The sequence below is a fragment of the Bufo bufo genome, chromosome 5 (genome assembly GCF_905171765.1).
Source record: "Bufo bufo chromosome 5, aBufBuf1.1, whole genome shotgun sequence".
Taxonomy (NCBI): Eukaryota; Metazoa; Chordata; class Amphibia; order Anura; family Bufonidae; genus Bufo; species Bufo bufo.
In genome coordinates, this window is record NC_053393.1 from 241,237,653 (window position 1) to 241,264,573 (window position 26,921).

The 26,921-nt window shown below is 42.0% G+C and overlaps 1 protein-coding gene across 2 annotated transcripts in view; it reads left to right on the top strand.

The window, feature by feature from the left end:
* LOC121002879 (calcium/calmodulin-dependent 3',5'-cyclic nucleotide phosphodiesterase 1C-like) overlaps positions 1 to 26,921 on the top strand; it is a 786,737-nt gene that overhangs the window by 461,445 nt on the left and 298,371 nt on the right. For both annotated transcript variants that reach the window (XM_040434515.1, XM_040434516.1), the window contains exon 7: positions 19,920 to 20,060. In XM_040434515.1, the coding sequence (XP_040290449.1) occupies positions 19,920 to 20,060 (141 nt within the window). The remainder of the gene's footprint in view (positions 1 to 19,919; positions 20,061 to 26,921) is intronic.

The window sequence follows — 26,921 nt, forward strand, 5'->3', positions numbered from 1 at the left end:
TTTTTAGACATTTGGATCCCAGACTTCTTCTCACGCTTTAGGGCCCCTAAAATGCCAGGGCAGTATAAATACCCCACATGTGACCCCATTTTGGAAATAAGACACCCCAAGGTATTCAGTGAGGGGCATGGCGAGTTCATAGAAAATTTTTTTTTTTGGCACAAGTTAGCGGAAATTGATTTTATTTTATTTTTTCTCACAAAGTCTCCCTTTCCGCTAACTTGGGACAAAAATTTCAATCTTTCATGGACTCAATATGCCCCTCACGGAATACCTGGGGGTGTCTTCTTTCCGAAATGGGGTCACATGTGGGGTATTTATACTGCCCTGGCATTCTAGGGGCCCTAAAGCGTGAGAAGAAGTCTGGAATATAAATGTCTAAAATTTTTTACGCATTTGGATTCATACGTGAGTTCATGTGAGATTTTATTTTTTGACACAAGTTAGTGGAATATGAGACTTTGTAAGAAAAAAATATATAATTTCCGCTAACTTGGGCCAAAAAAATGTCTGAATGGAGCCTTACAGAGGAGTGATCAATGACAGGGGGGTGATCAATGACAGGGGGGTGATCAGGGAGTCTATATGGGGTGATCACCCCCCTGTCATTGATCACCCCCCTATAAGGCTTCATTCAGATGTCCGTATGTGTTTTGCGGATCCGATCCATCTATCAGTGGATCCGTAAAAATCATGCGGACGTATGAATGGAGCTTTACAGGGGGGTGATCAATGACAGGGGGGTAATCAATGACAGGGGGGTGATCAGGGAGTCTATATGGGGTGATCACCACAGTCATTGATCACGCCCCTGTAAGGCTCCATTCAGACGTCCGTATGCGTTTTGCGGATCCGATCCATCTATCAGTGGATCCGTAAAAATCATGCGGACGTCTGAATGGAGCTTTACAGGGGGGTGATCAATGACAGGGGGGTAATCAATGACAGGGGGGTGATCAGGGAGTCTATATGGGGTGATCACCACAGTCATTGATCACGCCCCTGTAAGGCTCCATTCAGACGTCCGTATGCGTTTTGCGGATCCGATCCATCTATCAGTGGATCCGTAAAAATCATGCGGACGTCTGAATGGAGCTTTACAGGGGAGTGATCAATGACAGGGGGGTGATCAGGGAGTCTATATGGGGTGATCACCACAGTCATTGATCACGCCCCTGTAAGGCTCCATTCAGACGTCCGTATGCGTTTTGCGGATCCGATCCATCTATCAGTGGATCCGTAAAAATCATGCGGACGTCTGAATGGAGCTTTACAGGGGGGTGATCAATGACAGGGGGGTAATCAATGACAGGGGGGTGATCAGGGAGTCTATATGGGGTGATCACCACAGTCATTGATCACGCCCCTGTAAGGCTCCATTCAGACGTCCGTATGCGTTTTGCGGATCCGATCCATCTATCAGTGGATCCGTAAAAATCATGCGGACGTCTGAATGGAGCTTTACAGGGGAGTGATCAATGACAGGGGGGTGATCAATGACAGGGGGGTAATCAATGACAGGGGGGTGATCAGGGAGTCTATATGGGGTGATCACCACAGTCATTGATCACGCCCCTGTAAGGCTCCATTCAGACGTCCGTATGCGTTTTGCGGATCCGATCCATCTATCAGTGGATCCGTAAAAATCATGTGGACATCTGAATGGAGCTCTACAGGGGGTTGATCAATGACAGGGGGGTAATCAATGACAGGGGGGTGATCAGGGAGTCTATATGGGGTGATCACCACAGTCATTGATCACGCCCCTGTAAGGCTCCATTCAGACGTCCGTATGCGTTTTGCGGATCCGATCCATCTATCAGTGGATCCGTAAAAATCATGCGGACATCTGAATGGAGCTTTACAGGGGGTTGATCAATGACAGGGGGGTAATCAATGACAGGGGGGTGATCAGGGAGTCTATATGGGGTGATCACCACAGTCATTGATCACGCCCCTGTAAGGCTCCATTCAGACCTCCGTATGCGTTTTGCGGATCCGATCCATCTATCAGTGGATCCGTAAAAATCATGCGGACATCTGAATGGAGCTTTACAGGGGGTTGATCAATGACAGGGGTGTAATCAATGACAGGGGGGTGATCAGGGAGTCTATATGGGGTGATCACCACAGTCATTGATCACGCCCCTGTAAGGCTCCATTCAGACGTCCGTATGCGTTTTGCGGATCCGATCCATCTATCAGTGGATCCGTAAAAATCATGCGGACGTCTGAATGGAGCTTTACAGGGGGGTGATCAATGACAGGGGGGTAATCAATGACAGGGGGGTGATCAGGGAGTCTATATGGGGTGATCACCACAGTCATTGATCACGCCCCTGTAAGGCTCCATTCAGACGTCCGTATGCGTTTTGCGGATCCGATGTCACGAGGGTATCAAGAGCCACGTCTGACTCCGTTATACCCGGGGTCAGGAAGTCGCAGCGGGTGGCTGCGCGCTCTATATCTAAAGATCACGGTGTTTCTTAGTGATTGTTTTCTGTGTTTGCCTTGCTATCCTTTTTGTATCTCTCAGGGATCCGTAGCTTCTCCTCCTCAGCTGTTTCTTGTCTGCCACTCCCTACCTTCTTATATTCTCCCCTCACACTTCTCTAGTTGCCAGTTATAGAGCTTCCTGCCTGGACATCTATACTGACCCACTGGAGTGGTTAATCCTGGTTGTCGTTCCTGAGTGCTACCCTCCGGATCCCTGTTGGGCTTATTGTTGTCTCCTGTGGTCGCCCACCTGGGAATATATGTCGAGTCTGTGTTGTCTGTCCTCCCCTTGGTGTTTTCCCTTAGAGTTAGTGGTGCGGACTAGTGTTCCCATCGCCCTGTTCACTACCTAGGGCTCAGCTCAGGGAAAGCCAGGGCTTTAGGCACGTGATCGGCGTACGGGTGAGGAACCCGTCTAGGGACGTCAGGGCAGCCAGGTGCCAGCCGCCAGGTGAGTCAGGGGTCACCATCTTCCCTCTCACTTGGGCAGGGCCTTCCTCGTTCCCTCCCTCTGTGTCACGTATGTGATAGCCACGCCGACCGTGATATCCGATCCATCTATCAGTGGATCCGTAAAAATCATGCGGACATCTGAATGGAGCTTTACAGGGGGGTGATCAATGACAGGGGGGTAATCAATGACAGGGGGGTGATCAGGGAGTCTATATGGGGTGATCACCACAGTCATTGATCACGCCCCTGTAAGGCTCCATTCAGACGTCCGTATGCGTTTTGCGGATCCGATCCATCTATCAGTGGATCCGTAAAAATCATGCGGACATCTGAATGGAGCTTTACAGGGGGGTGATCAATGACAGGGGGGTAATCAATGACAGGGGGGTGATCAGGGAGTCTATATGAGGTGATCAGTGGTTGATAAGGGGTTAATAAGTGACGGGGGGGGGGGTGTAGTGTAGTGTAGTGGTGTTTGGTGCTACTTTACTGAGCTGCCTGTGTCCTCTGGTGGTCGATCCAAACAAAGGGGACCACCAGAGGACCAGGTAGCAGGTATATTAGACGCTGTTATCAAAACAGCGTCTAATATACCTGTTAGGGGTTAAAAAAATCACATCTCCAGCCTGCCAGCGAACGATCGCCGCTGGCAGGCTGGAGATCCACTCTCTTACCTTCCGATCCTGTGAACGTGCGCGCCTGTGTGCGCGCGTTCACAGGAAATCTCGCGTCTCGCGAGAGAACGCGCCGGCGGGTCCACCCAGAAGAGCAGGGCCGCCGCAAAGACGCAATCCTGCGTACGGCGGTCCTGAGGAGGTTAATATAGAAAGCATAGTATAATAGGGCTGGAGGGGTTAAAAAAAATAAAAAAATAATATAACTCACCTTAATCGCACAGCCCGACTTCTCTTCTGTCTTCTTCTTTGCTGTGCACAGGAAAAGGACCTTTGATGATATCACTGCGCTCCTCACATGGTCCGTCATATGATCCATCACCATGGTAAAAGATCGTGTGATGGACCATGTGATGAGCGCAGTGATGTCATCAAAGGTCCTATTCCTGAAGAAGACAGAAGAGAAGCCGGGCTGCGCGATCAAGTGGATTAAGGTGAGTTATATTAGTTTTAATTTTTTTTAACCCCTCCAGCTCTTTTGTACTATGCATTCTGTATTAAGAATGCTATTATTTTCCCTTATAACCATGTTATAAGGGAAAATAATAAAATCTACACAACACCTAACCAAAACCCGAACTTCTGTGAAGAAGTCCGGGTTCGGGTCTGGGTACCAAACATGCTGATTCTCACGCGCGTGCAAAACGCATTACAATGTTTTGCACCCGTGCGGAAAAAACGCAAACGCAGTGAAAACTGACTTGTTTTAGTGTCAAAATCTCACCATTTTCCTTGAACGCATCCGACCCCAATCGGCAACGCCCGTGTGAAAGAGGCCTTAAACAGATCCGTTTTTCAGTTTTTTTGTTTTAGTAGTGTGTCCGTTTCCGTTCCGCTTCCGTCCCATTTTGCCATTCCGTTTTTCCGTTTGGTTTCAGCAAAAAACGGATCGCAAACGGAAACGAAAGCATACAATAATGTTTAAACAGTAAGTACATAAAAAAATTGGGCTTGGCATGAAATTTTCAATAGATGATTCCGCAAAAACGGAACGGATACTGAAGACATACAGATGCATTCCATATGCATTCAGTTTTTTTGGGGGAACCATTGACTTCAATGGAGCCATGGATCGTTATTTGCGGGCAATAATAGGACAAGTTCTATCTTTCAGCGGAACGGAAATACGGAAACAGAATGCGTACGGAGTACATTCCGTTTTTTTGCGGAACCAATGAAATTAATGGTTCCGCATACGGACCGCAAATGGAATCCGAAAAAACGGAACGGAAACGAAAAAAAAAAAGTTTGTGTGCAAGAGGCCTCATTCAGAGGATCTGAAATATACCCAACAATTACTAGGTTTTCAAAGAGCACTCTTTGTGATCATTGTCTTTTGTAAACGGGGCAGCAAACAGCCAAGAAATGTGTAAAACTCATTTATTACAGGTTCCTATGCTTGCTATAGCAGCCATAGTCCTTATAAATAGAAAGAGAAGAATCCCACAGCGCAAAGAACCAATCTTTGGTGACGACACAAACTTGATTTAATGGTTTGGCAGGTGGTACAGACTGCTCATCATCCTTATAAAGGGCTTATAAAGGCCTCTTGGTCTGACATGTATGGAAGCCCATTAGGCCCCTTTCACACGAGCGAGTATTCCGCGCGGATGCGATGCGGGAGGTGAACGCATTGCACCCGCACTGAATACTGACCCATATATTTCTATGAGGCTGTGCACACGAGCGGTGATTTTCACGCATCACTTTTGCGTTGCGTGAAAATCGCAGCATGCTCCTCTTTGTGCGTTTTTCACGTAACGCAGGCCCCATAGAAATGAATGGGGTTGCGTGAAAATCGCAAGCATCCGCAAGCAAGTGCGGATGCGGTGCGATTTTCACGCACGGTTGCTAGGAGACGATCGGGATGGAGACCCGAACCTTATTATTTTCCCTTATAACATGGTTATAAGGGAAAATAATAGCATTCTGAATATAGTTTAAGGACCTGGGATGACGTCACTCCGGTCATCACATGGTACGTCACATGATCTTTTACCATGGTGATTCACCATGGTTAAAGATCATGTGACGTACCATGTGATGACCAGAGTGACGTCATCCCAGGTCCTTAAACTATAGTTAATGCTCTCCACAGGTCCTAGACAGTAAAAGAGTCAGACGGAGATGCCCGGCATCGCGAGCAAGTGGATTAAGGTGAGTTAAATGATTTTTTATTTTTTTTAACCCCCTCCAGCCCTGTTTTACTTAGCATTCTGTATTCAGAATGCTATTATTTTCCCTTATAACCATGTTATAAGGGAAAATAATACTATTTACAGAACACCGATCCCAAGCCCGAACTTCTGTGAAGAAGTTCGGGTTTGGGTACCAAACACGCGCGATTTTTCTCACGCGAGTGCAAAACGCATTACAAGGTTTTGCACTCGCGCGGAAAAATCGCGGGTGTTCCCGCAACGCACCCGGACATTTTTCCGCAACGCCCGTGTGAAAGAGGCCTTAGGCCCCTAACAAGTGAACTGTTAGTGTAATACTGACAAGTGCAATACACTACAATAGATAAAAATAATTAAAAAAAAATATGAAAAATGATTCTGAAAAATGTGTTAAAAAACATTGACGAAATTGCTGTCTCACTTCCCAAAAGTGGGTTCAAAAGCGATCAAAAGACATATGTACCCCAAACATGAAAAAAACATATAAAGTAATAATGTCAATTAGGATAAGCAAAGTTATACAAATTTTTTTTTAGCTGCTACGCCGAATTTCACAAAGAAAATCAATTCATCGCGAATTACTTAGTCACAAATCTCATTACATTGTATGTAGCGGATGCAATGACGGTGAACGGCAATAGTGACATACTCAGTCATTGAACCCCTCAGATGCTGCGTTCATCGCTGATCGCGGCATCTGACATAAAAATTGAGGCCTTTCGGGTTAATCAGGGTTAAAAAAAACAACTCACCTTATCCATTTGCTCACAGAGACGCCATTGCAGCCATATTGATTGAAGAAACAGCAAAATCAGTGATGACATCCCCGCGCTCAGCCAGCACGCTGGCGCTGTTATATCACGTCACCACACATGAGATTTGGTGCGGTTGTTCAATCAAGATGGCCACCACGCCCTCTCCGCGAGCAAATTGATTAGGTAAGTATGTGTTTTTTTTACCGCCATTTCAAGAAAAATAGATTAATTAGCATGAAGTGTGAGGAAATTCTGCTACATTGTGAATCAAAATTTTCCTGAAATTTGGATCAAAGTCATATTGTTTGACTTCAATTCGCTCAACACTAAAGTAAATTATACTGCATGGTGATCCTCATTAGTGTTGAGCGCGAATATTTGAATATCAAATTTTTTTTCGCGAATATCGGCACTTCACTAATTCGCGAATATTTCGAATATAGTAATATAAATTTGATATTTCGAATATTCTTTTTTTTTTATTTTTTTTTTTTTTATTGTTATATTTTTTTCTTTCCCACTTCCCTAAAGTTGTTCTTACCTGTCCTTTGGATTCCTGGCTTCCTGGCTGCTCCAGTCAGTGCCCGTTGCCGCTTCTGCCGACTTCCGTGCTCATGGAGCGTCCCCATCACCATGGGAACGTCTCCATATACTAGAATGTACTGTCGGATTTGAGAATTACGTGAAAAATCGCAATTCGATTATTTCAAGTTATAATAATCGAATTTCGATTTTAACTTAGCACTGCTATATTTAATTCTAGCCTAACATGGAATATAGCAGTGCTAAGTTAAAATCGAAATTCTATTATTATAACTTGAATTAATCGAATTGCGATTTCAACTTGGACCTGGTTTACTATGGTTGGCTTGGTAGAATTAGCGAATATGACGAATGTATTCGTCATATTCCACAAAACGAAGATAATGTCGGTGATGTCGGCACGGAAGTCGGCAGAAGCGGCAACGGGCACTGACTGGAGCAGCCAGGAAGCCAGGAATCCAAAGGACAGGTAAGAACAACTTTAGGGAAGTGGGAAAGAAAAAATATAACAATAAAAAAATAAAATAAATTAAAGTTATAATAATCGAATTTCGATTTTAACTTAGCACTGCTATATTCCATATTAAGCTAGAATTAACGAATATGGAATATAGCAGTGCTAAGTTAAAATCGAAATTCGATTATTATAACTTGAATTAATCGCATTGCTATTTCAATAGGAGAGTAGCCTTTAAGTTAAAATCGCAATACGCGATTATTTAAATCGCATATTAATCGCGATAACAAAAATAATGACGAATATTCGATTTTGACGAATATAAAACGAATATTCTATCGAATATTCGCAAATTTGGTCGAAATCTAATATGGCACCTGCCGCTCATCACTAATCCTCATAAAAAAAACAGAACTGCAATTTTAGCCCACCATATTTCCATAAAATGAAGTAGAAATCTGTAAGTAGTAGAACTAATAAAAACTACAACTTGTACCACAAAAGCTGATCCCTCACACACTCACTCATAAAAAAATTAAAAAGTTATGGCTCTTAAAAAAATAATTTCAACAAAATCCATGTTTCAAAATAGTGCTTCTTCCCTTCTGACCACTGCCCTCTGCCCAAACAGGAGTTTATGACCACTTTTAGGGCATTTCTGTACCCAGCAGAAATTATGTTACAGTTTATAATTGTTTTTGCATGTTCTACTTTTACTCCTTGTAAAATTGAAAAATGTATGACTAAATCAACATACTGACCTCTAAAAAATAAAGTGTGTTTGAAAAATTATTCCAATAAAAAGGGAAAATATGGTGCAAATTTTGTAACATTTTCATTACATTTTGCATTTTTAATAAATAAATACAAAATTTACTAACATAACGCACACTAGAGAAATGTATGAAACTGTCTAAATAAATAGATGTCTTTGTTGCCAATAGCAACCAATCACAGAGGAGCTTTCATTTTTTATAGTGTTTTTGAAAACTGAAACCTGGCTGTGATTGGTTGCTATGGTCAACAGTGTTTTTCATTAAGTCAGGTTTCATAAATCTGCCCAATGTAGCTTGAAAAAACAATCTTAGAATCGTTTGGATAAGGCTTGTTCACACAAACATTTTTTGGGTTCCGTATACGGGCCGTTTTTTGAGTTCAGTATATGGTCCGTATACGGAACCATACATTTCAATGGTTCCGCAAAAAAAACGGAATGTACTCCATATGCATTCTGTTTCTGTTTTTCGGTTCAAAAATAGAATATGTCCTATTATTGCCCGCAAATCATGTTCCGTGGCTCCATTCAAGTCAATGGGTCCGCCAAAAAAAAAGGAACACATACGGAATGTATTCCGTATGTCTTCCGTATCTGTTCCGTTTTTGCGGATCCATCTATTGAAATTTTTATGCCCAGCCCAATTTTTTTTAAAATGTAATTACTGTATACTGTATATGCCATATGGAAAAATAGAAAAGAAAAACGGAAAACAGAACCGGAAACACTACCGTTAAAAATGGCCCGCAAAACACTGAAAAAGCCATACGGTCATGTGAACAAGCCCTAAGTGAAATCTTTCAAATTTATTAGTAGTTATTACGACATAAATGGACATGTCAGATTTGAAAAATAGGGTTGAAGCATAAAATAAGACTATGTCTCCATTCATCGCTATCAGAGTACCAAAAATAACCGTGCAAACACATTCACCCATAGCGGTGAATGGAGAGCCTATTGTGCAAGCCCAGTCCCCCTTTACATTTACCACTATAGGAGCACCTGAAATAGCCAAGGCAGTACTCGGCTATATTCCGAACTCCCATAGTGGTGGATGGAGGGTGAATGTGCCCTCACGGTGCGATGTCCATCACTTTGGGAGGGGGGGGTCTAATCAGCAGATAGGAGCAGGAGCCAGAGGTGGACTTGTACCTGTCTGACATTGATGGTGTATCCTAGCTTTCAGGGGTGGACTGGCCATAGACCATACGGGGAATTTTCCAGGTGGGCTGATGCCCATAGGGCCACCTGAGCCTTCCCCAATGCCACTGGCTGGGTACATACAACTGGAGGAACCATATGGGTCATTATTAGAGAAAGTCCAGGCAGCATGAAGGTAAGGCTGGCTTGGTGTTACCAACCCACATTTCACCTCCTAAGCCCCCTGCTCCATATCCACATTAGCAACAATTGGGGGAGGAAGATAAAACGTGGTATTTATTGATGGTCACCACAGAGGGAAAGCTTCTGGGGAGGTATGTTTTGCGGCATTGTGGTATTTGATAAAATCATTTTTCAATTGCTCTTCATTAAAAAAAATATTCAGCTGTTCTGTCACAAAGGGTTAACTGTCCAGATGTGTAAATTATACTTTCACTTTGTGTTGCTCATCTAATAAACCTTATCTCTAAATCACTAAACGATCATAAACATTTATTTAAGCCACACTCTTATCAGTAAGATGAGAATTGAGCTATAATAAGTGTTTAGGAGGTCAGAGATCAGCAATAAGGAGCCCTCAACTGCTTAGAGCCTGGTTCTAGAGAATACCAAGGCTGTACAGAGAAAGGGGTTCCAATTTTTAATAAAGACCAATTAAAAAAATAATTTTTAGCTCATAATGAGTACAATACAATAATAAAAAAACTTAACACCAAAGGTAACATAGTAACATAGTACATAAGGCTGAAAAAAGACATTTGTCCATCCAGTTCGGCCTGTCATCCTGCAAGTTGATCCAGAGGAAGGCAAAAAAAAAAACTGTGAGGTAGAAGCCAATTTTCCCCACTTTAGGGGAATAAAAAATTCCTTCCCGACTCCAAACAGGCAATCAGAATAACTCCCTGGATCAACGACCCTGTGGCGAAACCAACCTCGCCACTGGGTTTTGGAGAGGCCTGTTTATCAGCCTCTTGCCTCAGGATTATGGCCCATACTAACTTTTAAACCCCTGAACCTATTCAAGTGAATTTTGGATAGGTTTGTCCCCAAGTTATACTGTTTAAATTGATGTAAGTTATATGTATGGACAATGTAAACTCACAAAGTTGTAACAATTTATAATAAGTGTAACTTGTCAGCTTGGGAGGAATATGCTGGGTGTGTTTCTATTGTGCCATTGTCCCATTGTGTGTTTAAATGGTGATGTCTGTTCTGTTATATCCACATGTGTATTGGTGATTTCTCTTTGTCTTGAGAGATAATTGGATTACGCCTCGGGTGTCTCCAGGGCAGAGAGGAGGAAACCATGATGCATTGTGGGGATGTATTGTCTCTGTGTATCCTACAGTGCTGCATATCTGTCCTATGTCACAGTCTTCATTCTGGTCCCCTAGGGGCGTGTACACCAGATGGGCTTGGTTGTTTTATACCTCCCTGTGGGCGGACCTGTAATTGCAACAACTGTAATAAAAAACAGGCTGGGTGTGCCAGCACCTCAGACCACTGCTTGACCCTCAACACGGAGCCTTGTCTCGTTATTGGGGGGATCCGCTGTATGCTGTTAGAGACTGATTGCCAGGAGTATAAGCTGATTCCTGTTCGTCTGCTAGCAGCTATTCGTGAGGTTCCAGTTTGGAGTGCTATTTTGTATCCAGTTCGGGAGTTTGGGGTTCTGCAGTAGCTGGGCCTGTCTCTCAGAAAGGAGCACATCGCCTGAACGGATTTTAACCCCTTGTCTTCTGAAACGGTCCGTTACAGACCCCTCTCTAGTAGCTATAGCCTGTAATATTATTACAGTCTAGAAATACACTCACCTAAAGAATTATTAGGAACACCATACTAATACAGTGTTGGACCCCCTTTTGCCTTCAGAACTGCCTTAATTCTACGTGGCATTGATTCAACAAGGTGCTGATAGCATTCTTTAGAAATGTTGGCCCATATTGATAGGATAGCATCTTGCAGTTGATGGAGATTTGAGGGATGCACATCCAGGGCACGAAGCTCCCGTTCCACCACATCCCAAAGATGCTCTATTGGGTTGAGATCTGGTGACTGTGGGGCCATTTTAGTACAGTGAACTCATTGTCATGTTCAAGAAACCAATTTGAGATGATTCGAGCTTTGTGACATGGTGCATTATCCTGCTGTAAGTAGCCATCAGAGGATGGATACATGTTCTCATTCTGTTTACGCCAAATTCGGACTCTACCATTTGAATGTCTCAACAGAAATCGAGACTCATCAGACCAGGCAACATTTTTCCAGTCTTCAACAGTCCAATTTTGGTGAGCTCGTGCAAATTGTAGCCTCTTTTTCCTATTTGTAGTGGAGATGAGTGGTACCCGGTGGGGTCTTCTGCTGTTGTAGCCCATCCGCCTCAAGGTTGTGCGTGTTGTGGCTTCACAAATGCTTTGCTGCATACCTCGGTTGTAACGAGTGGTTATTTCAGTCAACGTTGCTCTTCTATCAGCTTGAATCAGTCGGCCCATTCTCCTCTGACCTCTAGCATCCACAAGGCATTTTTGCCCACAGGATTGCCGCATACTGGATGTTTTTCCCTTTTCACACCATTCTTTGTAAACCCTAGAAATGGTTGTGCGTGAAAATCCCAGTAACTGAGCAGATTGTGAAATACTCAGACAGGCCCGTCTGGCACCAACAACTATGCCATGCTCAAAATTGCTTAAATCACCTTTCTTTCCCATTCTAACATTCAGTTTGGAGTTCAGGAGATTGTCTTGACCAGGACCACCCCCCTAAATGCATTGAAGCAACTGCCATGTGATTGGTTGACTAGATAATTGCATTAATGAGAAATATAACAGGTGTTCCTAATAATTCTTTAGGTGAGTGTTCATCCAGGACCCTCTTGAATTCATTTATTGTACTCACCATCACCACCTCCTCAGGCAGAGAGTTCAATAGTCTCACTGCTCTTACCGTAAAGAATCCTTTTCTATGTTTGTGTACAAACCTTCTTTCCTCCAGACGCAGAGGGTGTCCCCTCGTCACAGTCACAGTCCTGGGGATAAATAGATGATGGGAGAGATCTCTGTACTGACCCCTGATATATTTATACATATTAATTAGATCTCCCCTCAGTCATCTTTTTTCTAAAGTGAATAACCCTAATTTTGATAATCTTTCAGGGTACTGTAGTTGCCCCATTCCAGTTATTACTTTAGTTGCCCTCCTCTGGACCCTCTCCAGCTCTGCTATGTCTGCCTTGTTTACAGAAGCCCCGAACTGTACACAGTACTCCATGTGTGGTCTGACTAATGATTTGTAAAGTGGTAAGACTATGTTCTCATCACGGGCATCTATGCCCCTTTTGATGCAACCCATTATCTTATTGGCCTTGACAGCAGCTGCCTGACACTGGTTTTTGCAGCTTAGTTTGCTGTTTATTAAAATTCCTAGATCCTTTTCCATGTCAGTTTTACCGAGTGTTTTACCATTTAGTATGTACGGGTGACTTGCATTATTCCTTCCCATGTGCATAACTTTACATTTGTCAGTGTTAAACCTCATCTGCCACTTATCTGCCCAAGCCTCCAATCTATCCAGATCCCTCTGTACCAGTATACTGTCCTCTTCAGTGTTAATTACTTTACACAGTTTAGTGTCATCTGCGAAAATTTATATTTTACTATGCAAGCCTTCTCCAAGATCATTAATAAATATATTGAAGAGAATAGGGCCCAATACTGACCCCTGAGGTACTCCACTAGTGACAGTGGCCCAATCTGAGTGTGTACTACTAATAACCACCCTCTGTTTTCTATCCCTCAGCCAGTTACTTACCCACATACAGACGTTTTCTCCCAGTCCGAGCATTCTCATTTTATATACTAACAGTGTCAAATGCTTTGAAGAAGTCCAGATATACGACATCCAAGGTATACATTGCCTTTAAGTCTCTAGAAAATCAGGCCGTTCCCTTCACTAACTTGATACCAGTGTTTTGGATTGTATGCTGCATCCTGTTGTGACATATAGCATTCTTGACCTCATTAAAACCTATGAGCGCAATTTATCAAAACAATCTAATGTAAAATTATCTGTGTTGCCCATAGCAACTAATCAAAGCTCATCTTTCATTTTTACAGATCTATGTAAGAAATTAAAGCTTGGCTGTAACTGGTTGCTATGGACAACAGCTATGGACAACAAAGGCAGTTTCCTTAAATTAAACCCCATGAGAGTTAACACAATAAAAAACCAACCAAACATAATGTATAACAGTTTTCACTCTAGCTTCTAAATAGTAATATGTATACAAATGCTTATAGACAAGATGTACGATGGGGTTATCACACGCAGAAATACAGTCCTAAATACAAAAATAATATCAGTTCTTGAAACTCAAGAAGGGGGCTTTGTGCCCTCATTTCTCTTGGGATTTAGTCTTAGATTTTCCCTTATTAGGCAAAGACATTACCATCTGGTCACTTGAAGTTAATTTTAAGGACAGGAAAACTAAGCTACACAACATTAAGTTTCAGCAAAAGACGCCTGAAGGTTCTCAGTTCTTTGCATAAATATGAATTGACAAGATAAAGTTCTTTGATTAAAAGCATAATAAAAGATATCCAATGAACCTGCCATTTAGCAAGTCAGTATAAGGGTAAATCTAACCTCATTTTAAATGTGTGAACAGATCATAAGAAACCTTAGAGACCAATTTATGATGCAAAAATTAGGAGAAAAGTTGAGCTAATGGGAAAATCATGGCATATCACTGTTAGGCCTCATGCACACGACCGTTGTGTGCATCCGCGTTCGTTCTGTCATTTTTCACAGTTTAGCGGAGGTTCCATTCATTTCTATGGAGCTGTGAAAAAAAACTGATAGTCCTCCATTTTTTCTCCACGTCCGTGATCCGTGATTCCAGTCCGTCAAAAAAATATAACCTGTCCTATTCTTGTCAGTGTAAAACGGAGGACGGACCCATTCAAGTCAATGGGTCCGTCAAAAAAAAAAAAGGATGCACAACTGGTATGTCATCCGTGTCCGCGTCCATGTCCGTTTTTTTTCTACAAGACCTTGGTGCAATAAAATTACACTTTTCATTAACCTTCCTTTTTTTTCCCCTGTCAGACAAAAAAAAAGGAAGACACAAGGAAACACAACTGAAGCAAAATCGGACACGGACCACTGAAGCCAAATCGTGTGCATGTGGCTTAAGTCATACTTTTTAACTTTCCCAATTCTCCTGAGAGGCTCTAGACAAGGTGACAAATCTCCCACACAACACATAAAGGACGTTTGCCCTTGTCTATGGAGCTGGGATGCTGCATCACTAGACACAGTACAGGTGCCCAGTAGTGTTGAGCGCGAATATTCGAATTGTAAATTTTAATTGTGAATATTGGCACTTCAAGAATTCGCGAATATTTAGAATATAGTGCTATATATTTGTATTCACAAATATTCTAATCGTGAATTTATCGCAAATTTATTGCGAAATTATTGCGAATATCAGCACTTAGCAGCATCCCTAGCAACCAATAGGAAAATTGCCTATAGGAGATGTGTTGATCGCTAATTTTCGTATCGTGAATATAGTTGAGCGAACACCTAGATGTTCGGGGAGTTCGGCCGAACTTTAAAAAAAAGTTCGGGTTCGGGACCTGAACTTGATCCGAACTTGGACCAGAACCCCATTGAAGTCAATGGGGACCCGAACTTTACTTTATTATTTTCCGTTATAACATGGTTATAAAGGAAAAGAATAGTATTAGCTTTTTCAGATCTGAGTTTTCATGATCGTGAAAACTCAGATCCGACAGTATATTCTAACACAGAGGCGTTCCCATGGTGATGGTCCCCAAGTTAGAATCTACTAAGAACTGTGTACATAACGGCCCCCTGCTGCCTGGCAGCACCCGATCTCTTACAGGGGGCTGTGATCCGCACAATTAACCCCTCAAGTGTCGCAGACCCCTCTCCCTCCCCAGTATTAAAATCATTGGTGGCCAGTGCGGCCCCCCCTCCCTCCCTTCCCAGTATTAAAATCATTGGTGGCCAGTGCGGCCCCTCCCCCCCTATTAAAATCATTGGTGGTTAGTGCGGCCCCCCCCTATTAAAATCATTTGTGTCCAGTGCGGCCTCCCCTCCCCCCCCCCACCCCTAATGCGCCACACAGACCTTTCACTTACCAGTAGGAGGAGCGCCGGCCAGCCACAGACAGCGCATGTAAGTATAATGCTGCTAAAAGTGCTAAGTAACCATGGCAGCCAGGACTGCAGTAGCGTCCTGGCTGCCATGGTAACCGATCGGAGCCCCAGTGATTAAACTGGGACTCCGCTGCCACCAGGAGGGGAGGGGGGTTGTTAACCAATGATTTTAATTAGGGGGGAAGAGGGGAGGCCGCACTGGACACCAATGATTTTAATAGGGTGGGGGTGGGGGGCCGCACTGGCTACCAATGATTTTAATACTGAGGAGGGAGGGGGGTCTGGCCCCCTGCTGCCTGGCAGCACCTAATCTCTTACAGGGGGCTGTGATCCGCACAATTAACCCCTTAGGTGCGGCACCTGAGGGTTTAATTGTGCGGATCACAGCCCCCTGTAAGAGATCAGGTGCTGCCAGGCAGCAAGGGACCGTTATGTCCACAGTTCTCAGTATATTCTAACTTGAAGCGTCCCCATCACTATGGGAATGCCTCTGTGTTAGAATATACTGTCGGATCTGAGTTTTCACGATCTTACTCAAATTCGATGGTATATTCTAACATAGAGGCGTTCCCATGGTGATGGGGACGCTTCAAGTTAAAATATACTATCGGATTGGAGAAAACTCCGATCCGATGGTATATTAATATTACCGGAACACCGAAGCCGAACTTTTACTGAAATGTCCGTGTTCGGGTGCCGAACACCGTAAAGTTCGGTATGAACCCCAACTTTACAGTTCGGGTTCGCTCAACCCTAATCGTGAATTTTATCACAAATTTTTCGATTGCCGATTTTTGCAATCGAGAAAATAATGACTGGAGATCATGAATTATCGAATTCGCGAATATATGACGAATATTCACCCAAATATTCGCAAAATATCGCAAATTTGAATATTGCCCCTGCCGCTCATCACTGAAAATGGCTAACACCTTCCTGAAAAGGGGCGTGACCAAACCCTTAATTATTCCGTGCTCGTCACTCGCTTGCCTTCCTGAGGCTCATTAAAGGTGTAAAGTATGCTGTTAGTGCTGAAAAAACCTTTCTATGGCAGTTTCAGTTTCAACAAATTTCTTATAGGGATAAGTGGGTACAAAAAGAATAGGTCATCATTATTAGATCAATAGGGTTCTAACTTTTAGTATCTTGATCAGCTGTTTGAAGAGACCTCAGTGAGTATTCAAGGTCTACATCCATTTCTTTGTTTAAACTGTTTCGTATAGTATAGCACTTGTTATAGCAGTGGGGTGTGGAACAACTGTACCAACCAACAGATTTGACAGTGGGATAAGGCTAAGTACATTTCCTTGCAGTCCCCTGGTATTCACTCTTTAACCCCTGTGCAGGGAAACCACCAGACTGCTACCTTCTGGCGTAGTCTTTGTGTGATTGAAAGCTGACCCAAGAGTATCATAGACACCGGTGTAGATCACCAAGGGTACAGGAAAAATTGCAGTCAGGGACAGGCTGAGGTCAAGGCTGTGAATGGTGCACATCATATGCCTGATATTGCAATTTGTAGAACCATTATACTTACCTGCGAGCTGCGATCTCTGCGTCCGGCCGGGAGCTCCTCCTACTGGTAAGTGACAGGTCTGGCCGGGAGCTCCTCCTACTGGTAAGTGACATGACCTGTAGCGTCCTGGTTGCCATGGTTACCGATCGGAGCCCCAGCGTTTAAACTGGGACTCTGATCGGTACACTCCGCTGCCACCAATGATAGGGGGGAGATTTTAATTAGGAGGGGGAGGGAGGGGAGAAGGCCCACTGGCCACCAACGAGTTAACTACAGGGGAGGGAGGGGGGGACCACTGGCCACCAACGAGTTAACTACAGGGGAGGGAGGGGGGCCGGCCGCACTGGCCACCAATGAGTTAACTACAGGGGAGGGGGGGCCCACTGGCCACCAATGAGTTAACTACAGGGGAGGGGGGCCCACTGGCCACCAATGAGTTAACTACAGGGGAGGGGGGGCCCACTGGCCACCAATGAGTTAACTACAGGGGAGGGGGGGGCTGGCCACCAATGTGTTAACTACAGGGGGGGGGCTGCCCCCTGCTGCCTGGCAGCACCTGCCAGCCAGCAGGGGGCAGTCATGTACACAGTTATTTTAGTATATTCTAACCTGAAGCGTCCCCATCACCATGGGAACGCCTCTGTGTTAGAATATACTGTCGGATTTGAGTTTCACGATGTAACTCAAATCCGACAGTATATTCTAACATAGAGGCGTTCCCATGGTGATGGGGACGCTTAAAGTTAAAATATACCATCGGATTGGAGAAAACTCTGATCCGATGGTATATTAACTCCTGATTTTACATTGAAAGTCAATCGGGACGGATCCGTTTGAAATTGCACTATATTGTGTCAACGTCAAACGGATCCGTCCCCATTGACTTGCATTGTAATTCAGGACGGATCCGTTGGGCTCCGCACGGCCAGGCGGACACCAAAACGACTTTTTTTTCATGTCCGTGGATCCTCCAAAAATCAAGGAAGACCCACGGACGAAAAAACGGTCACGGATCACGGAAAAACGGGACCCCGTTTTGCGGACCGTGAAAATATACTGTCGTGTGCAATAAGCCTAATACTGATATACTACTGATAGATATTCGACTATGACAGTGCTGACAAATTGGTCACAATAACATACAGAATATGTGACAGGAATGGCTCACACTATTTGGACCTTCACCAGGTGGGAAAAAAAAAAGTCTGGTAAGTGGTAACCCCTGTTTGCCAAATCCTGGCTACCACAGTATCTATACATTTCAAACAAGCAGTGCTTAACTCTTTTCATAACTCCCATATATGTCAGTAAAGCTAGCCGCAAGGAAATGCAGCCACATCTCCATTGAACTGGAACTTCATTTTCCTGAAAGTTGAGGGTTCCAGAGGTTTTGACCTATGAGACATTCATAACATGCATATTATGTGGGCCACAGCTGATGGTATCTCTAGCTGTCACTACAGACAAAATGTAATAAATCAACTCTATTGAAATAGGATAAAGTATGATCCATGGACATCGAGTACATCAGAAGTTTTTTTTTTTTCAGTTGCACTCCTTCTTGACACAGAGTGCCAGAGTGTCCTATGTTCCATGTTTTACGGGGGATATTTATCAAACGGGTGTATAGTAGAAGTGGTTTAGTTGCCCATAGCAACCAGATTCCACCTTTCATTTTTCACAGCTACTTTGGAAAATGAAAAGTGGAATCTGGTTGCTGTAGGCAACTAAGCCACTTCTACTTTACACCAGTTTGATAAATTTCCTATGTCTTTATGCCCTAGTTGATCCAGAACAGTGTTTGTCTTCTCATTTTTGCTTTTGTTGCTTCTGTACTGTATATATTGTTTTTGAAAATTTGTCTTATAGCATACAGTATATGTTCATAAAGTGTAACCGGAATAAAGATACTTTTGCTGAATAGATCTTCTGGTGTCATAGGCTTTTCTGATTTAAACTGTTTCTGTTATACTACATTAATATGTTTTGCTAGAGAAATGAAAATGCATGAATATTTGTTGTACCTCCACAAAAATGTGAATACAACAATATGAATATATTCAGGATTCTAGGGAACTATATGGGGAGATATACGGTAACTCATATATTGCGGAGTTTCACATGCTGGTGCTTGTATTCAGTACTACTATGCAAATGTTCTCGCCAATACAAAGACTCAAATGGGTACAGGACTGTTAATAAGTGGATGGATTCTATAAGACAGGTAGGTACTGTGTATTATATCTCTATATGATATATAATGTATTTATTTGAATGGCTCTCTATATACTTTTAACTATTTTAGGCCTTCTCGATTTCTGTTGTCTTGCTTTCTGTTCTTCTAGCAATCACATGTGGACAAAAACAAATGAACTGTTCTTTGCATTTTCCTATGGACATTTATTCACCCCAAACTATATAGCTACAATACAATATGCTGCCTGAAGCCTAGATTTCTATTTACAGAGGCAATCTTCACTGTAAGAATTTTAGCTGTCACATTGATAATGATACAATTATTCAAAAGGTTATGGTAAAGTTTTCAATCATTACACCCCTGTGGTATGTACATCACGTCTATATAGTGTATGACCTTCATTGTCCTTTTTACACTAAACTCAAGTTTATTGTCTCAAGTTTAAATATTTTCATTGCCACATTGTGTGTCGGAGTTCCTCCTGGCTATGTTACATCTAGGAAACAATATAATAATGCTGCTTTCTATTTTAGATACCAATATCTGCACTTGTATCTTTTGTGGAGGCGCTGGAAGTTGGATATACCAAGCATAAAAATCCATATCACAACCTGATTCATGCAGCAGATGTTACACAAACTGTTCATTACTTTCTCTTTAAGTCAGGGTTAGCGGTAAGTAAAAAGTTTTCTATTGAATTATTTATTTTACAATAATAGTCCTTGTTTTAATAGCATAGTTAAATTAAAAGTGCCATTGCCATAAGATCAAATTAAAGATGAAATTTGTAAGCATGGAAAGAGTCTCAGACCAACTTACAGTCATGAGAAAAACAGAGTACACCCTCTTGAAATTTTATGGTTTCACATATCAGGTCATATAAAAAAAAAACATCAGGTCTTAAAATTATGTAAATACAACCACATATGAACAGCACACAATAAATTCCACTGTTTCTTTATTTATTCAACAAAAACTAAGCCAAATGGAGAAGTCATGTGAGAAAAACTAAAAGCAACTACAACTTGAAGTAATCGTTTGCTGCATGACTTTATAATTTTCTCACATCGTTCCGGAGGAATGGTTTATGGGCATTTGTTTATGAACAAGATCTCACAATGGCATTTCAAAAAGGTTGAGCTCAGGACTTTGACTCATGTGCATTGTCCTGTTGCATGACCTAGTTTTAGCCAAGCTTTAGCTATTGGATAGGTGGCCTCACATAATAATTCTTTGGTATACAGAGGAATTCATTGTTCACTCAATGACTGCAAGGTGCCAAGGTCCACAATGCTTGACAGTTGGTATGAGGTGTTGTGGTGAGATGCTGTTTGGTATCACCAAATGTGTCACTGTGCATTATGGCCAGATATCTCCACTTGTCTGTCCAAAGAACATTATTCTAGAAGTCTTAGAATTCGTTCAGATATACCTTTGCAATCTCAAACTGAGCTTAAGCTTCTTTGTATTTCCTGGAAAGAAGAGGCTTTTTCTGAGCTACAATACTTTTCCTCCTTGGTATTCTCGTGAACACACCTTAATGCTCCAGACCAGCAAACTGCCAGAATGTCTGATTTTATAATGGTGGTCATACTTGCTGATCATCAATTAATCATGAATATTTGATTAGCACTTAATTCCCACTTAATTCCATTGAATTAGCAGCACCTGTGTGCTACTTACTCTCTTAATTCCTGTGGAAGCAGTAAAGGTGTACTTGATTTTTCACACACAGTTTCTGCATTTGTCCTATTATTTATTGAATAGAAAATGACACATCATTTTCAATGTGTGGTTCATTTGAGGCTGTGTTTTAAAACCATCTAAGGTTTTTATTATGTCCTGATATGTAAAACCATAGAGCTCAAAGTGGGTGAACTTTTTATTTCTCATGACTGTATATTGTACAATATAATCCATCGTATGCCAGTGCCTGATAGCATACATGTAGTCAGTGTTGCATGTTCATTAAGCATTGATGCAGGAAACAATATCTGAAATGGAAGATTCTTAGAAAAAATAGTGATATGACAAAAGGGGCTATTGCAGTCTAGTAGTACTAAAAGTGTATTAAATAAATTTAACATATGCTCATCTTGTCACGTTATACATATTGAAGACATAGCTTTGATTAGTGATCAATGGTCAATTATGACCCAGAGAGAGGAATGGAGCTGCACAACCTGTTTGCTGGCACTAGGATTCTTCCCGTTTGTCCCTATAATGCCAAATAATTTGTGTAGAGAGAAGAAAATGGCAACTTCCTATGGCTCTGCCCCTGTTTTCCCAAATAATGACCAGAGAATTGTGGTTACAATTTAGGTATTTTTATCTGTAGATATTAGTTGTACTATGCGTTTCTACTCTGAACTGGGGACTTTATCAATAAGAATTGAATTCCTTTTCAATCCAACATAACAGGTAACCTGTTATACAGTTGCATATATTGTACCATAAAAGATAATAAATTTGGAACACAGCATGTACTCTGGATTTTTTAAGCATTTATCTTAAACTATCACTGCAGGTTGCAGTATTGCATTGAAATATGCTGAAATCCCCATATACTATTGTATTAAATCACATTAGTGTATGGGAGAAGCAATGATTGCACATTTAGTTCCCCTAGGGGTCTTAAAATAAATTTAAATAAGTAAAAATGAACAATAGATCATAGATCATAAATCATATATACTGCTCTGTCCTATAAATGACCGAATGCCTTAACATTTTTTTGTCTATTTGCTGCCCCCAAAAATATGAATAAAAAGTGATCAAAAAGCCATATGCAATCCAAAATAATATCAATAAAAAAAAAAAAAATGCCATCTAAAACAAAGCCCTCACACAGCTCTGAGGATGGAAATATAAAAAGGTTATGGGGGTCAGAATATGGAGATGCAATATATATATATTTTTTTACCAGTATTAAAACAGAAGAAAAACTTTATCAATGGGGCATATACCACATAGAGCCCAGTTGCATTATTTCCATTTCTATCCCATTTGCAATTTTTTTTCCAGCTTTCCACTACATTGTATTCAATATTAAAGAAAGTATTAGAATGTGCAACTTGTCATGCAAAAAATAAGCCCTTAAATACATAAAAGTGAACAGAAAAATAAAAAAGTCATGGCTCTTTAACATCATCTGTCTGGGGAAAGGCTGGCAGCCCCATAAACATTTGTCAGCCTGTACAGCTGAAATCAATATAATCTGATGTTGTATGGGGGTCTTAAAACAGACCAAAGGTGTCACCCTAATTTAAAGCATATAGTTGCAAGAAAAAGCAAGGGATCCACTTTGAAATTACCTGGGTTTCTACACTGGTTACTAATAAAATGTCTGATGGTTATTAAAGTTACAATTATATACAAAAACAATCAAACTAAACTAATACACATATATTTGTATGGTTCATTTATTTTATTGAGTACATTAAGTAAACCATGGTGCAAGGAGAAAATATAAAGAACCCTTAAATATAATAACCTGTACATCCCCTTTAGCAGCAACCATCTTCACTAAATGTGTTCTGTAGCGGCATATAAGAGTTGCACAACAGTAAGGAGGAATTTTGGACTACCCCTTCCTGCAAATGTGAGCCTTTTCAGGTCATACCAAAGAGACTCAAAAGCAGGCATGCTCAACCTGCGGTCCTCCAGCTGTTGTAAAACTACAACTCCCACAATGCCCTGCTGTAGGCTGATAGCTGTAGGCTGTTCAGGCATGCTGGGAGTTGTAGTTTTGCAACAGCTGGAGGGCCGCAGGTTGAGCATGCCTGCTCAAAAGGGTTAACGTCAGGACTCTCTTCTTTTTTTTTATAATTCTTTAGTTTGTTTACTTTTATGCGTTGGGCCATTGTCTTGTTGCATTACTCAATGTCTCTTGAGTTGGGGGACATGGACTGCTGTCCTTACATTCCTCTATGAAATTATTTATTACATCTTAGAATTTATTGTTTTCTCAACGATCACAAGGTGTGGAGGCCCTGAGGCATCCAAGCAGCCCCAAGCCATTATGCCCTCTCCACCATGGTTCACAGTTGGGACAAGATTTTAGTGTTAGTGTGCAGTCATCTTTTCAAAAGTGTTGTGCATTTGTGCTAAAAAGTTCCACTCTTGTCTCATTCTTTCTATTTGTCTCTTACTGTGCTTTTTTTTTAGTGTAGGGTCATTTTATTAGAATGTTATATCTTACACATGCATTATTTCATAAATAGAGTTGAGTGGACACCTGGATGTTCACAAAAAAGTTTCGAGCTCGGGACTCGAACTTGACCCGAATTTGCCCCCCAACCTGAACCCCATTGACGTCAATGGGGACCTGAACTTTTGAGCACTAAAATGGCTCTAAAAAAGTCATGGAAAGGGCTAAGAGAATGGCAAGTTCTCTGCAAACAAATGTGGATAGGGAAATGACTTACAATAACAAAATACGCAAAACTAAAAAATAATAATCTTGATCTAGGAGGAGGCGGTCCATATGGAGTAGGAGGTTGAGGAGGCGGTGGTGTAGCGGTGTAGGTGGAAGCGGCGGTGGAGGAGGAGGAGGTAGCCAACACTGGTTTTTAGTTTAATTTGTTTAGTTTGTTTTGTTTAAATTAGGGTACACCCCAAAACATTGGGAAATATAACCTGTGATAACCCCCTCCAGCTCTGCTAAACAAACGTTCAGACAATACACTGGCTTCAGGGCAGGCCAGCACCTCCAAGGTGTAAAGGGCAAGCTCAGGCCATGTGCCCAATTTGGAGACCCAGAAGTTGAAGGGGGCAGACCCATCAGTCAGTACGTGTGCACACATACTGCTCAACCATGTCGCACGTCCCCGTGATGTCCACGATCCAATTGGATATCTTCTCTATCAACTTTTGATGTTCTTTTCTGCGCCTACCATGGTGATCACGGATAGTGGGGAATCAGGGTTCCAGGCTGGAGAGGGAGCCTGAGAAAGGGATACCACATACAAGAGAGGTCAATGAATGAAATTAAATGTGATCGAGCAGAAATGTGGACAAATTATTGAAGCAGAAGCTTCCAAGTTAAGGAGGGGGCACGTGGAATTACCCACTCCCTACTCGGGGAGGTAGTGACGATAAATAACAATACAGGACTCTTAAGATGCCCTGTTATTGGAATGATTAATAAAAAATTACAGGGAATGTCACTGGGGTATTTTGGATTTGGAAACGTTAGACAGGAGAGGCCCTGCTGCCGCTTTGTTGACTCTAGATAACTTCTGCCTGATCTCACGTCCCCAATACATCCACGATCCAATTGGATATCTTTAGAGTTGAGCGGGCACCTGGATGTTCAGGTTCAACGGGTTCAGCCGAATTTACCCAAAAAAGTTCGAGTTCGGGGCCCGAACTTGACCCAAACTTGACCCCGAACCCCATTGAAGTCAATGGGGACCCGAACTTTTGAGCACTAAAATGGCTCTAAAATAGTCATTGAAAAGGCTAGAGGGCTGCAAATGGCAGCAAAATGTGGTTAAGAGCATGGCAAGTGCTCTGCAAACAAATGTGGATAGGTAAATGACTTAAAATAACATAAAATACATACAAATAAAAAATAATAATCTTGATTTAGGAGGACGAGGACCATATGGAGTAGGAGGTTGAGGAGGCGGTGGATGTGACGGTGTAGGTAGAAGAGGCAGTGGAGGAGGTAGCCAACACTGGTTTTTGGTTTAAATTTATTTATTTTTGTTTAAATTAGGGTACTCCTCAAAACATTGGGAAATATAACCTGTGATAACCCCCTCCAGCTCTGCTAAACAAATGTTCAGACAATACACTGGCTGCAGGGCAGGTCAGCACCTCCAAGGCGTAAAGGGCAAGCTCAGGCCATGTGCCCAATTTGGAGACCCAGAAGTTGAAGGGGGCAGACCCATCAGTCAGTACATGTAGGAGTGTGCACACATACTGCTCCACCATGTCGCACGTTCCCGTGATGTCCACAATCCAATTGGATATCTTCTCTATCAACTTTCGATGTTCTTTTCTGCGCCTACCATGTTGATCATGGTTAGCGGCGAATCAGGGTTTCACGCCAGAGTGAGTAAGGGATACCACATCCAACAGAGGTTTATAGCTGCAATGTAATCAAGCTGAAATGTGGGAAAAGTTATTAAAGCAGAAGGATCGAATGAAAGGCACAATTAAAGACAAATTTCTGAAATTTAAGTCCCTGTCACCTATGCAGAGCAGGGGTTTTTCATTGGCAAAAATGGGTTAATGTCACCCACCAATGGAACAAACGATTTGTAACAATTTCGGACCCTGTCAACTATTTAGAGCAGGGGTTTATTCACGGCAAAACTGTGTTCATGTCACGCCCCCAATTGAAAAGACTATTTTACAAAAATGAGGTCCCTTTCACCTATGCAGAGCAGGGGTTTATTCACGGCAAAAATTGTAAAATGTCACCCAAGAATGTAACAGATGAATTCGTGAAATGTATTTCCTTGAAACATGCGGAGCCCCACGGAGTTGAAACAATTTATTTTAACTACGTTTGATAAAATATGATAAAATACAATAAAATGCATAAAATAAATTAAACAATGGTAGTAGTTTTGTAATATTCAAATCAACTTATTGCAGACAAAGTATCCTGGATGTTCTCAATAGTGGATGGGTCTGCAATGACACACAATAGATGCTTAACTGCAGATCCTAACAACAGGGTGTTGTCTTGCAAATAAAACGCACTCTAGGTCACTACAGTCCATATGTATACAAGTCACAAAATATTCAGAAGGACTGTTTGAATTCCAGGAGGTTGCATCAAACTCCGGTTATATTCATATGCAAGAAAAACGCACTGAGAGACTCTACATGCAGAAAAGCGCATACAGTGATTTCCTATGCAGGCACTATATTCCTATCTATGTATATCTACAGTTTCTGCAATCCATGCATTCCAAGGTTGTTATAGGAGTTTTTCATAAGAATTTTCTGCATGCATTTATATTTGTATTTTTCTCAAGAATTCTATTCAAGAGGATCCTCAAAGAAGTTATTCCACACAAAGTCCCGATTGCAATATTCACATATGAACGCTATATTGTTGTTTCGTTATAAATGTAAGTTTGTAACGATAACCCACACTTGTGGGCTTACCTGGCCTTTTTATTCAGCTGTTTTTTTCTGGGTGATTGTCGCTTCCGACTTTAGGCCGGCGTCCCGGTCTTTGCTGTGTCAGCGGCTTAGTATTCCCCAGTGATGACTTTCAGCTGGTTGCAGGCAGGTTAATATAGAGCGTCTTGTTTGAATCCTCGATATCCTCTGGTTTTTAACAGTGCACTGTTATTTCGGGGTTCAAATCCTTCAGGGGTGAAACAATGGCGAGAGTTTCACCCCTGAAGGATTTGAACCCCGAAATAACAGTGCACTGTTAAAAACCAGAGGATATCGAGGATTCAAACAAGACGCTCTATATTAACCTGCCTGCAACCAGCTGAAAGTCATTACTGGGGAATACTAAGCCGCTGACACAGCAAAGACCAGGACGCGGCCTAAAGTCGGAA